The sequence below is a fragment of the Sardina pilchardus genome, chromosome 21, assembly GCF_963854185.1.
Source record: "Sardina pilchardus chromosome 21, fSarPil1.1, whole genome shotgun sequence".
Lineage (NCBI taxonomy): Eukaryota > Metazoa > Chordata > Actinopteri > Clupeiformes > Clupeidae > Sardina > Sardina pilchardus.
The window spans coordinates 16,104,963-16,118,656 of record NC_085014.1 but is presented as its reverse complement, the minus strand read 5'-3'; the positions used below and the strand labels follow the sequence as shown (position 1 = coordinate 16,118,656).

Genomic DNA, 13,694 nt, shown 5'->3' with positions numbered 1-13,694 from the left:
CTCTCTCTGCAATAAAGCTTTGGGGTAGACTTCTGTTCCCCTATTTTTTTGGGTGTGTAATTGAAGTGAAACAGATAAAGGAAACAGACCCACATTGTCTTTCACTGAGAGAGTGTTTACTTTTGTTTGTGGTTCTAAGAGATGCATTTGCATCCTTTCACATCAAATTGGGGTCCCATCAGACTTAAATTGGGACAAACAGAGAGTTGCGCTGTCACACCAAAAACACTTACTGCTTAAACAGAAACTCACAAGCTAAGCCCTCAAAAACATTCACATAGCACTAGATGGTGAAATTCACCCTATATGCCTCTAAAGTGGTCATAATGGTAAGCGACATGATGCCAAACAAGGCCTTACCAAGCGCACACACCGACCTAAAAGCAAACGAGCATCAACAAACACATGGCAAACGGTAGCGGAGGTGCATGTCTACTGGTTTCTATTTCCCTTTCCTTTGCATTGTGGGAAGGCTGAGCAGCCGCAACTGTTGAAACTGGGACTTAAGGCATCTGTTCACTGGGACAGCAGAAGCAGAGCAGGGAACCGCGGCGTTGTATTGTGTATCCGCCGTGCCACTCTGATACGTCCATTGCGGAGATGTTACACCTGGTCATTGTGACAAGTGATGAAAATGGGTCTACAGAAATACAATACTATTACAGCAGCTGTGACTGTGTGGACCATGTTTATTGCAGGTTTAGAGCAGGTTGTTTGTAAGCCGGAGAACATGAATGTCTTTTTTTTTACCCCCACATGAGATGACACTTTGGCAGCACTAGGCCTATTAGATACAGTTTCATGACTGAGTGGATTACATACAGCACAATGTAAATTGTGAGACATAGACGTGTTTGTTTTAAAAATCACAAATGTTGACTAGTAATTGTGTATGAGTGAACACCTGACCCTCCTATGTTAACTTCCTTCAGTGTCAGGCCACTCCTTCCTGCCATATCAGCTCCAGTTGGCCCACATAACTGCGTTATCTGATTGCAGCAGTTATCAGTGGATACCAGGCACCCTTAACTTGATTGTCACAGTTTAGCAATGACATGCTATATTTGACTGCTCTGTTTTAGTGGCAGACATATTGGAAGAGCAAGGTACTGTACTAACAGCAGCAAGATCCAGCGGGTTTGATTCCTGGGGAACACAGAATATATGGATGAAAATGTGCATTGTTACTGTGACTAACATGAAATAAGTAAGGAAAAAACAGTTAAGAGATGGCAGAAACCATGTCCTTGTATATTAATCATCAAAGATAGTGAGAAAAAAACCCTTGATACTTCCATCTTTAGGCTGATTTATGGTGACCCTCTTCCTATGAAAATGTAAGTTATGTGAGCAGAGGCACATAGAGATGGGTGGATGGGCCCCATTTTTTACCCTCCAGACCCCTGTTGGGGTGCAAGGGTAGACGTATCTCCTACTTGGCCTTTCGCATCCCAAGCTTGTATGTGCATTATCAATGCGGTCACTGAAATGTGCATCACTGACACTCAGCTGTGGTTGTGAGCCACCAGATGACCAACCGTGAACTTGGCTTGGTGAGCTATAAAGGATAGCTGTATACTGTATGTTTCTCTATGTGAGTGACTATTGTGATGGTAAATGGATGTGTAGAATTCTGAGGCATTTTAACTGTATTCTGATGTGTTCCTATTTGATTTTACTTCTGTGTGTATACACTAGTACAGTAATGGGGAGAGGTTCTCCTCCAAGCACTCTGAGCGCATATTCCTTCACATCTATCTACCAACTGAATGAATGCATACAAATAAATAGTAAGTAGCAATTGTTCACTTGTTTTGTCATTTTTTGCTATTCCATCAATAAAATTAACATTTAATCCTGTTATTTAAAAATATATAAATTGTAAATCAATAGTGTAAAACACAACAAGAGATGATAAAGTAGCAATCTACTGACACACAGCTCTAACAGTCAAAAATACCGATTGCATGTTAAGTTAAGAAAAAATGGTGCTCTGTGAAATATCTATCAAGAAACATTTGTATAAACTATAGTATTCTGCTGTTTCAAATGTTTTGTAAACATTTTTATATTTCATGCCAGGAAAGCAATTGTCCAGTGAATTACATACAGCTAATTAGTCCTGCATATTAAATGAATAGAATTCGAAATTGCACATAACTGATCACAAACATGGAATTATTCAGTGAAAATAAGGATGTTTAGAGTCTGTACACTAATTAATTGTGCAGCCAAGGCCTTATAGTCATCAAGAACAAAAGAAAGGCTGCACAGATATATTTCCTTGATCATTCCGAATCGAGTTTCATCCTATAGCAGAACTCAACCTTTGGGAGAATGTATGGCGCTCCAATTAATTGCACACAATTTCAGCTGTGTACACATTCCCTCCGTTGTCTTGCGGGTATCCAAGGACACAGGAGCATATGGGAGGCTTGCTGCTCCACCAGAGGGCAGACTACAAATGGAGGATCCCGGTCAGCGTCACATTCCAGGTGTTGAGGATGAGGAGCCAGATGGACGAAGACTGCTAGACTGTCGTCATCAACCCATAGGAGATGAGGCTAACAAAACAGAGTTCAAAATGGTGTAAATCAGTTGCCAGATTGTTAAGTTGAAAATGTGCTGGGAATACTAAGCGGTAGTGACTTGAGAAAGAGTGGTTGGGGATTGAGAGAAACTCTTGCTACAGTACATCTGACCATTGCGTTGGCTCAGGTCACTTGTTCATAAACTCTTAACCTCAGTCATGTGAATTGACATCAAACATAAATTTAGTTTGATGAACAATGTCAAGAAATATGTGCCAAAAGGCAGCGACTCATCATGGTTCTGTTGTTAAATTACACTCATGTGACAGGAAGAGCAATTGGCATGGATGTCAATTTTATGACTCATAATTGTCTGCTCATACTATGTCTTTCACAACCAATTAAAATGCTGTCTCTCAATCATACTGCATGTTGTTCTCATCTTAGATAGCAGATACATGGTTGTTTTTATGTCCCAGCTGGAGTGAATTGGACAACATATGTATACAATTTATCAGGACTGATTCACAGTCTATATTCAAGCATATATAGCCAAATAATGCAGCACATTACATTAATATATATTGGTAAAGAAAGCCTGCTGTTGTGTTGTGAGAACAAGCTCAGCTGATAGCCTTATGGCTGGTCGAGTCTTCATTGCTGTGTTTCTTTTTCAGACAGTGTCAAAAATCTGTGCTTTTTGGGCAACAGTGCAGTGATAGATGAGGGAAGAAAAAATCAATGCAGTGCAGTCTGCTACCAGGCGCTATTTCTCATTTTGCCTGCACCCACAGCCTAGAATATGCAATACAATGCAACATGTAAAATTTGACAGGTACATGCTGCTTGCAAATAAGTCACATGAATGCAGTGGTGTTGACAACAAATATGTAAGGTCTAAGTGTTTCTTTGTGTCAGTTTCAGATGTATTTGTTCTATGATTCGGAAATTGTGTGTGTGTGTGTGTGTGTGTGTGTGTGTGTGTGTGTGTGTGTGTGTGTTTGTGTGTGTGTGTGTGTGTGTGCGTGCGCGGGGTGGGGTGGGTCAGAATAGCAACTGAATGGTTGAATCACTATTTAGAGACTGATATGCGCCCAAACATAAAACCACCGCATACATAATCAGGGAGGCAGGCTTCTTGTCGTTGTTGCTAGGCAACCTCAGGAGCCATAGACCCAAATCCCTGTGGTGGCGTACTGATGCTGAATTAGGTGGAGGGGAGAAAGAAAGAAGAAGAAAATCTTGGGAAATGATCCATCCCTTCTGGCCTTACTGAGTTGCTTTTTCAAGCAATTCGTGTTCAACATTTAGAATCATGTTTGCGTGGGTCGTTTGCTCAGGGCAGTGCTGGTCAGCTACTTCCAATGTAGTCAAAGCCTTCCGTCATATATTCTAATAATAAATAGACATGTTTAAATAGCAACATGATTATACTGCATGATATGAGGCCTACCTTTTGATATTTCATATGTTTATGCATAGATGCAATGTGCAGGATGTCGCTTTGGACAAAGGCGTCTGCTAAATAACCATAGCCATAGCCATAGCCATGTCAGTCAACAAGTGAAGGCAGAGGACTAACTGGGAAAATCTGACATAATCAGCCTACAAATTGGCAACAGACTAGACGTGCGGTTAGCAGTTTCTGTTGAAAAATGAAAATGATGAAATAATGACATAGCTTATCATGCTTCCCAATGTATTTAGCCTAGCCTATGCCTCCCATCAATTCCTCTCCTATCTGTCTGTTTGCATTTTTTCTCTGGTCTGTAGAATGCAGAGATGGAAGCAAAAATTGCGTTTTAGTCTTGACTCTGATTTTTTTTACATTTAGTTCCCCACATTAATGCAGTGTCCTCTCAATCTAGATAGATAGATAGATAGATAGATAGGCTACTTTATTGATCCAAGGGAAAATTAAAGACATTATACTTCTAGGCTACATTAGAATATAGCCTACATAATACTGAAACAAAGCTGTAGAATTTACAGATTTTTATAGTAGACTGGTGTTAAGAAACTGGCTATACTTCATCCTGGCAAGATGAAGAACTTGAACAGCAACAGTTTGAGTGGGCTCAAATCAAGTTATGGCAGCAATGGGCGTTTCACTGCACCTAGCACTATCTGACATTTTGAAACATTGACTGATAATCATGCCATATTGGTTAACCAAGTAGGGAGTGACACAGTCGTGACTGCTCCGGGCCTAGAAATAAAGAAATAGAGGCCTGTCATTGCCCCCCACCACCATTTCCCTTCTCCACACAATAACTGTAACTGCAGCAGGGAATCTCCACTGGACCTTTACATCTGCCAATAGGATAAGGGGGCTTCGCTAATAACCCCTTTTTTAAACCTTCCTAAGAAAATTAATCTAAAACTATGTGCATTAGATGAAAATATTTCTAAATACCAACTCATACGATGTAATCTTGTATATTACTTTCAACGGTAGCAAAAGCATTCTAGATCGATGGCTTTAGCACTACCCCCCTCAAGTCCTGCAATGGAATAGTCCAAATTGAGAAGCGGCACCACTCTCTCTTCTTTCAGTTTGTCAGGCTCTTATCGATCCTTGCAAGTGTTCGCCATCCACGCGTTTTCATATAGGGTAAACATACAGACCCCGTTAATCAGGACTGGACTTTTTAAATGTAAGAAACGATGCACATTTGCTGAGATTAAATGTGTTTGCCCGAGACACGCACTACTATTCAATGTTGACGAAGACTGGCTCTGAAATTCCTAGACGGGAAAATAAGAGACACAGAGGAAAGAGCGCAAGCCGCGTTTGACAGGTGCCATCGTTCGGCTCTGTGGCTCCGGTGTTGGGGAGATGCCGCCTGTTCAAAGAACTGTGTCCGACCTCCGGTCCCGCGTGGAAGGTAATACAATGTGCTATTTATTTCTCAGTCACAATAATGCTCTTGTTCTCTCTCACGTTTGTTAGTTGAGGCAGTTTTAACTCCTCATTCAACGTCTAGCCCTCTATATTGTCTATGTTATTGTGATGAGAAAGGATTAACGCTAGCTGCTGTTAGCGGAGACAATATGCTGGTTTGTGTATGGGTTGCATAGCTAAAAAGAGGTAACATTAGCTTGTAAGTTAGAGTTATTGGTCCTCGAACACATTGAGAATGACGTTAAGCATGTCGTATTTTCGTGTCAGCATATAAGGTTAGTAAGTTGTATGCCACACTTCTGTCACCATGTTAACGTTAACGTTAGTAGTGTTGACAGGCAAGCCAATTCGATGTCGTGTTAAAAGTTTTTTTGAGCTCATGAGATGAGTTGATATTAAGATATCGTTTCATTATGGACCTGGTCAGCTAAGCTCAAACTCTAGGTGGACTGACTACTGCACCAGTCGTTTGCTGTATTTGAGTGAAATGTAGAGTTCAAGCGATAGGGAGATAGTTATGCGTTAGTGCTATGTGTGATCAAAATAAATATAAGGCATGGCAGCAAGATAACGGTTTAATTCGTACAACGCCGTGCTAGCTTTCCAGCTAGCCAATCCAAGTTAGCTAAATTGTTATTCTTGTCAGAATGTTATTCTGACAGTTGGCGCCGTGCCTTTCGTGTAGAGAGGCAATGGAGGAATGCAAATTGAGTGTTTGAAACACTCAAGTATATCGTCAAACTGCGGCCACATCAAATGTGATCAAGTAGTTGTAAGCAAACATTAACTTCACTTTTACAAGGGAACGTAATAAATGGCAAGCAGTGCTTTGGCATGTGTTGCACAACCATTGACAATCTGTTGAAGTGAGAGTTGAGGATTTAAGGAGGTGTTTTGGCTTGACATCTCAAGTGAAATATGTAGACCAGAGGCACAAGAGGTTTGCAGTTGCATTACCACACGAGAAAAGGACCACCCATGTCCCTCAAAGCCAATTTGATGCTGGGTAGCAGCGGTATACGTCTCTTCCTCCTTATTTAATAGGGGTCGCAGTAGTTTTTTTGCCGCTGGTCAGTGCTGGCTGCTCTACAGGTTGTCTGCAGTCGTCCCTTAGGATTTTGCACAACGTCTGTGCAGTGATGATGGATAGTGTGTCTGTGAAAACTCAGAGTATTTATTTGGTTGAATGTGTATAGCACTAAATGTGTAAAACATTGATGCACATTTGATGGACAATAAATGAGTAAGTCAAAGGATGTGCCCAGGGGCTCAGTTACATCGATCTAGAGCTCCTAGATTTATCCCACACCACAGACGCAACAGCCCAAATGCCCAGCCTCATTCTGCTGTCATGAACTGAAAAGCACTGTGAAATATGTGGCAGAATTACCCCTGCACCGCACACCCTGCACCCTGCAGACTGCCTAGAGTTTACACTCTGTGTGTGTGTAGTGTTACTTTCACAGTTAGCAGTGTGCTTTCTCGGGTGGTATTCATGCTAGTTGTCTAGGATGTTTCCAAAAATGAGATGCTTGTGTGGTGCAGAAGTCTGCTTTCAGTGCACTATGAACTGCATGGTATCAGGTTCCCCCCACAATGAAAAGGGTAAGGTATAAACTGGATCCCCCTGCAGCAGCAGGGGTTAGACAGAGTAATCAATTGTTATGCCCTTGCCTTTAATAAGAAACAAACATGAGCATGCATGCATGCATGCATAGGCCCATGCATTGCGTATGTTAGGCTTGTGCGATGAATAATTGAACGAAGCCATAGATTGAACAGAGAAATTGTGTTGACCAGCGCTGCAGTCACGGGCATCAGAGCTCCATCAATAATGCAGCACGTCATGCCGTCACCCCAACCACTGGCCGCGACCCCAGCTCATTTCATTTTTTTTTTTTTTTTTACTCTTTCCGAAAGAGCAAACGTTTCATTTTCCATCGGGTTATAGCTGAGGCTATACCCACCTCTACCTACTTGGGAGGAAAAAAGTATCCAATTTGTCTGCGCCAGCACTTCTGAGAACAGTGGAATCGATAACCCTTCCGTGTTTGTCCGACAGTCCTGCATGTGACCTATCTTGAGCTGAGCGAGAAAGAGAGACACAGACATGCCTTTTTCTTTTTTCCTTACTTGTGGACTGTGTGGTTAGTTGGGCCTAACCTATCTCTGGCAAGGGTGTACGTGTGCCAATCTGCCAGTATTTTTTGTGCATTTTGTTTGCAAACTGCTTTTGTATTATGCAAAAAAACACACTGTCCCTTCCCATTATGCACTGTAGGCCTAGTGTGCTTTGTAGCCTAGTTCATGAGAACCAGCCCTTGTGTTTGAGTAGAGATTTCTCATGACTGCAGCATGACGGCTGTAGAGTGATTTTCTACGAATACAACAGGCATCTGTAAGGGAAACCTGAGGCTGCTCAAAAGCATCGCTTGTTGATTGTTACCCTCTTCTCCTACCAGGAAGTTACGACAATATTTTGCAGCAGTCGGAACTCAAGGTTCACCTTTTGTGTGGAGTCCCTCTTTCGCAGAGGATAACCAAGTGAACGCAAGCATATAAATAGCCTACAATTCTGCTTCATTTCAAAGAGAGAGCCTGCTCTCTTTTTTGCATTCCTCTTTTGCCTGCATTAGTGGCAGACTGCACCTTAAACATCTGGGATAACTGGGACAGGGATGTAGCCTGCGTTACCCTTGGGTCAGTGAACAGATTGCTGTCACAGGTGCTACACAGCTCTCCTGTGGAAACCCACCTGGCCCAAGCTCCAGACTCCAGCAGCCACCACTACACAGAGTCATTCAGGCACTGACCAGTGTGCACACTGTGTGTGTGTGTGTGTTTACAGACAGTATGTGTGTGTGTGTGTGTGTGTGTGTGAGAGAGAGAGTGTTGTATATTTGTTGTGTGTTTACATGCATATGTGTGTGTTATGCATCCTATTGCATAGGTCGCTGCTGTCGTGAGAACCATAAACATAATGTAGTCTTTGCAAACTTAACATGTGGTCACAGACCAAATTTAACTCAAAGGAACTCACAGCTACTCTTCCACTCATAGCTGGGTTTCTTGTGACCGACTTCTACCCACCCCACCCCACTCTACACCATCTCAGCTCTCGTCTCTCCAGCTTGGCCACTTTCTGCGTTAAGGTCTCCTTCTTCCATTTTCCACTCTGCAGTGTGTCTTGAGCCTGCAGTCGCCTTCACCATTTTCACCTCTCACTGCTCCTTAGTCTCAGTGGACTCCCAGCATTCAGTAGTTCAGGTGGACTTGCAGTCGGCCCGTTGTACGTAATCAAATAGACCTGTGGAGCTTGAGCATACAAAGACACATTCAGGGCTTTAAGTGTTCAGGCACTGTGCCTGAACTCAGTCATGCGCTGCTTCGCTCAAGAAAGTATGACTTTCTCATAAATGTCTGAGAGTTTCAGGCACATACATGTTCATTGCTTTGAGCCCTGCACATTACAGTATGTGGAATCCCATAATATACATGTATATACATGTACCTCTAGGCTAGATTGTGGATTGCGTAGTAATTCCCATCATTCAGATGACAAACTGAAGCACTCAAGTACTGTACTGTACTGACCTGCATCTCACTTCCTCACTGGTGAAGGTCCTGTGGCATCAGAGTTTTTGAGGACCTGCTGTGTGTGTTATTAGTACTAGTCTGCTGAAAGCCATCATCTCTAACACCAAGTTACAGGTTACAGCTCCACTCCTGCACAGCTGTATGTTTCCTAGATTTAAATCACCCAGTGTATAAAGATCAGCCTATTGATGTTCGGTGTAGTCATAATTATTGATTACATGGCGCCTCTGTACAGTTTATTTAATTTCCCCTTTTTTCCAAGTCAACGCTTCCCTTTTAAGTAACCTTTCAACTGCCTGAAACTTGAGGGCATTTTCGAACCAACCACCAAAACACCAGACAGACTGTATCCTTGTAACTTTAAGAACATTTCCGTAAATGTCATCCAGCTTCACAGAGCATCACTTTGATGCAGGAATATACAAGCAGAACAGGCCAAAAAAAACAAAAAAAGAACAAAAAAGGAAAGCAGTCCCTGTAATCACATAATGACACAGAAAGCGGCTGGATACCGGCTGAAGCGCTGGTGTTAAGTCATCAGTGGCCGTGTGGCCGCTGCCATCGCCGTTGGCGAGGATTTAAAAGGGGGTGGGGAAAAGCAAAACCTCCACCAAACACCAACAACAACAACAACATCAACAACAACAGAAACAGAAACGTCTGAAATCTCTGCCCTGGCTGATTGGTGAGCGGGTGGGTGAGTGGGTGGGCGAGTGAGTGACTCGTGCCGCCGTGCCGTGCCGTGCCGTGCGGGCGCTGGAGCTGGAGCTGGAGCTGGAGCCGGAGCCACACGTGCCGGGAGGTAGTCGATCACGATCATGTCACAGCGGGATTGCAAGGTCAGGTCAGGAGGCTGCGGCTGGCATCCGGGGCAGAAAGCAACACCATCAATGGTAAAGAAGCCGAAAAAAAAAACCCACTGGTGCCCTTGGCCAGTTTCACACACACACACACACACACACACACACACACACACACACACACCCCCCGAGAGAGAGTCCAAACATCCGTCTGAACTCACACTCACAGACACACAGATACACACGCTCACACACTTTCACACAAACACTCTCTTACGGACACACACACACAGACACGCACATACACACACACACCCCTCCCTCCAGTCCCACAGTGCCTCTCTCGTGCTACAACCCTTTTTTTTTGTCTGATAGCGCAAACGTACTCTTTGCGTGACTCAAATGCTAACGCCGGAGGCACGCGGTTGCACAACCGCTGTGCAATTTCTCACACGGCGGGTTGTTTTATTATTTTATTTATTTATTTATTTTTAATCACCATCCGGTGTCGCATGGTACCTTTTTTTTTTTTTTTAATTCCCCCCGAGGAAACATGTTCAGGATTTGCATTGTGACGTTTGCTGTGAAAAGCTGCCTGTGTGTGTTTCGAGCATTTTTTGGTGTGAATCTGCTGACATGTCGTGGCCAGTGAGTGAGTGAGGGAGTGAGCGAGGGGGGAGCCAGACATCTGTTCTGTTCTAGACTGCGCTGCTCTCTCTCGCTCATTAGCCGCGCCCCCCTCTCACCTTTGCTACCGCTCTGGCTCTCTGTCCAGCAGCCATTCTCATGTTCTCTCTCTCTTCTCTGCTCTCCGTCTCTTGCTCATGTTCCCCCTCTTCTTTTGCTCATTTTCTATTTTGGTCTCTTGTTTTTTTTTCTTTTTGCTTATTCTGTCTCTCTCCCCCTCTCTCTCTCTCTCTCTCTCACTGTTTCCAACTCCCATATTCTCTCTCTCTCTCTCTCTCTGTCTGTCTGTCTGTCTCTCTCTTTCCAACTCCTATTTTCTGTCTCTCTCAGTGAAGTGTCACATCAGTCACAAGGCCACCTGAGATCTGCCTCTGTCAGTCTCTCACACCCTCTCAGCAGTGAAAGCTATTCTCGACAGAGAGGCATTTTAATCTTAGCGGTCGTTTTGTTCAAAGTCTTTGTCATGTTTTGAGTTTGTAATTGTTTTTATACCCAGCTGTTTTGCATATATTATGTAGGCCTGCTGTATATGTTTGTTTAAAAACACAAGATATAAGATAAGTGTTTACAATGCAGTGATTATGACTAACTTTTGGTCTGATGAATGGAAACATAATTACTCAAGAACTGACATTCTCTCTCTCTCTCTCTCTCTCTCTCTCTGTGTGTGTGTGTGTGTGTGTGTGTGTGTGTGTGTGTGTGTGTGTGTGTGTGTGTGTGTGTGTGTGTGTGTGTGTGTGTGTGTGTGTGTGTGTGTGTGTGTGTGTGTGTGTGTGTGCGTGCGTGCATGCTTGTGTGGGCACAACATGTCAAGCAGCATAGAGGTGGTATATGAATACAGTTCAGCGGTACGTACGGCATACAGTATTTAACAACACTGCCTCTCACGCAGTCGCCCTGGCTGCCCGTCTTACTGTACATGTACATTATATATGCACTACTAGCTCTCCCCGTGAATGGCCTCCATTATTATGCTCAAGGTTTCATTCTATAATTAGGCCGAATCTGATTCATATATTCACGCTCTGTTCGTGCGCTCGCTGTATAGACTACACTCGGTCTGTTTTCAATGAACAGTGACAAGTGAAAAAAAGGGGGGGGGGGGGTGTAGGGGGGTTGGATGTGTAACCTTTGTCGGTTGCCATGACAACAGCGCGAGAGAAGCTTGCGAAGTGAAGACTCGAGACAAGATGCGATAAGACAAGGCACCCTTTATGGGACGGCCAATCGGATCTATTGTGTCTGGTCAGAGGGGCAGCAAGAAAGAAGAAGAGGGATCCTCTGACTTGATTCTGAGGATGTATTAGTGAAGCTTGTGAATGGTGCGGATTCACAATGTGTCATGATCACTGGTGTGAGCCCTCTCCCACCCTCTCCGCTGATGCAATGATTGCATGGCTTAGGTTTTTCTGTGAATTGCGTTCTGCTTCACTACAAATCTTGCACCAACTCCTCCACTTATTGCAACTGTACTGTAGGATGTTTAAAGTGTTTCAGTGTGAAAAGGGAAAGACGTACAGTACACTGCTAATAGTCATGTCATTTGTGCTGGGGTTTTTTTCTGGGTAAAGATTCAGTCTCAAACAGTTTGATTCTGTTTGTTCATGCAAAGTGCACCGTGCATCTTCATCGATGGGATCATGGGAGTAAACGAGGTATATTTGTTTTGTGGGGACTTTTCAACAGGAGTGAGTCATCTTATTACTTCTCCAGCATTACCTGCATTAATGTCACCAGTGTTAGATTAACAGCACCATTAACATCAGCATCTAAAAATGAAGACAGTATCGATGATTTTCATAGAAGCTGACTCTTAGACCCCCCCCCCTCTCTCTCTCTCTGTGCTTAATGGCTCATCCCTTTCTCCCTCCCCCTCTCTCTTATCCTTTCCTTCCATAGACTCATCACATCTTCGCCTTAATCTCATGAGGCCACCCACCACTGACACTCCAGTCAGTTCCTCCTTCCTTGTTCCTGTCCACTACTGGCCAAAGCCTACTCTAGTTCAGTCCAGTTTAGTTCCTGGAGGCAGGGGGAAGTGTGTGTGTGTGTGTGTGTGTCTGTGTGTGTTAGAGTGTGTGTGGGGGGTTAATGGTGCTTGACTCATAGTTCCTTTGCCTTTTTTTTGCTTTGGAGGTAGGCGGCGTTTCATTTTTCTATCACTGGTTCCCTATGAGGATAAGCGTTGCCATCGGCTACTCTGTATCAGTCCCACAGCGGCGCAATATCCATAATCACAGACCAGTCTAAGCCTCCGGTAGGTTTTTTTTTTTTTTTTTTTTCCCTGAGAGAGACTTAAAGCCCTGCAAGGGCCTGTGTGCAGTCATGAATATATAGATCAGGCCCTTTCACTGCTGAAATATTAATTTGCAGTATGAATGAATCATGCACATGTGCTGAGCTTCTCTCTTTTTTTCCCATTTTATTTATTATTATTATGATTTTTTTTCCCTTTGCTGTTCCGACTAGCGTTAGCCAGAAACGCACAGGACAAACTGGTTTGGCTGTTTGCGCTGCGGGAGGGTGTTGACCTGAGCCAAAAGCTCTGAGGAGATTATGGGTCAAACAACAGCACGCCGATCATTCAAGAGAGGGCCAACATAACACAAGCAAGGCCTTTCCACTTAGCCTGAAGCAACCAGCAAGGCTTCCCCTTTGGTTGTGCATCTGTATGCAAATCACAACAGGAGAACCACAATCAACCAAAATGGGTCCTTTTTGCACCTTCTGTTCATTCAGCTCCATTATTTTTTTTTAATGTTGCCTTTGTTTTTTTGCCATTGTGTGTTACATGAGCTCTGTCACAAATTGTTGTTCCGTTAATTTACACGATAGTAGATATTTGAGGTTAGCTCTGCTTCATCTGTGCGTTACTGCGTGATCAATAGTCTCCTCTCGCTCCCCTCCCCCCTGGCCCCTGGGCGTGGCCAGCCCCGCGTGTGTATCGAGCAGCTGGGTCTTGTTGAGTCCTCTGACGCCACTGGGACCACTGGCCTCCTGTGTGAAGCGGCGTCATCGACCTGCTCGAATACCTTGCAGCTTTATTAGCTTGTGCTACCCGCCTCCCTTCTCTCATCTTCTTTTCTCTCCTCTCCTCTCCTCTCCTCTTCTCTCCAGCCTTCTCTTCAAATTCCTTCTCCTTTCCTTCCCCCTCCATTCTCTTCTCCTCTCTTC

At 43.8% G+C, this 13,694-nt stretch overlaps 1 protein-coding gene across 1 annotated transcript in view; it reads left to right on the top strand.

The window, feature by feature from the left end:
• Positions 1 to 5,115: 5,115 nt before the first annotated feature.
• atp8a1 (ATPase phospholipid transporting 8A1) overlaps positions 5,116 to 13,694 on the top strand; it is a 150,947-nt gene continuing 142,368 nt past the window's right edge. The window contains exon 1 of the mRNA XM_062523848.1: positions 5,116 to 5,419. Within this exon, the coding sequence (XP_062379832.1) occupies positions 5,371 to 5,419 (49 nt within the window). The 5' untranslated portion in view covers positions 5,116 to 5,370. The remainder of the gene's footprint in view (positions 5,420 to 13,694) is intronic.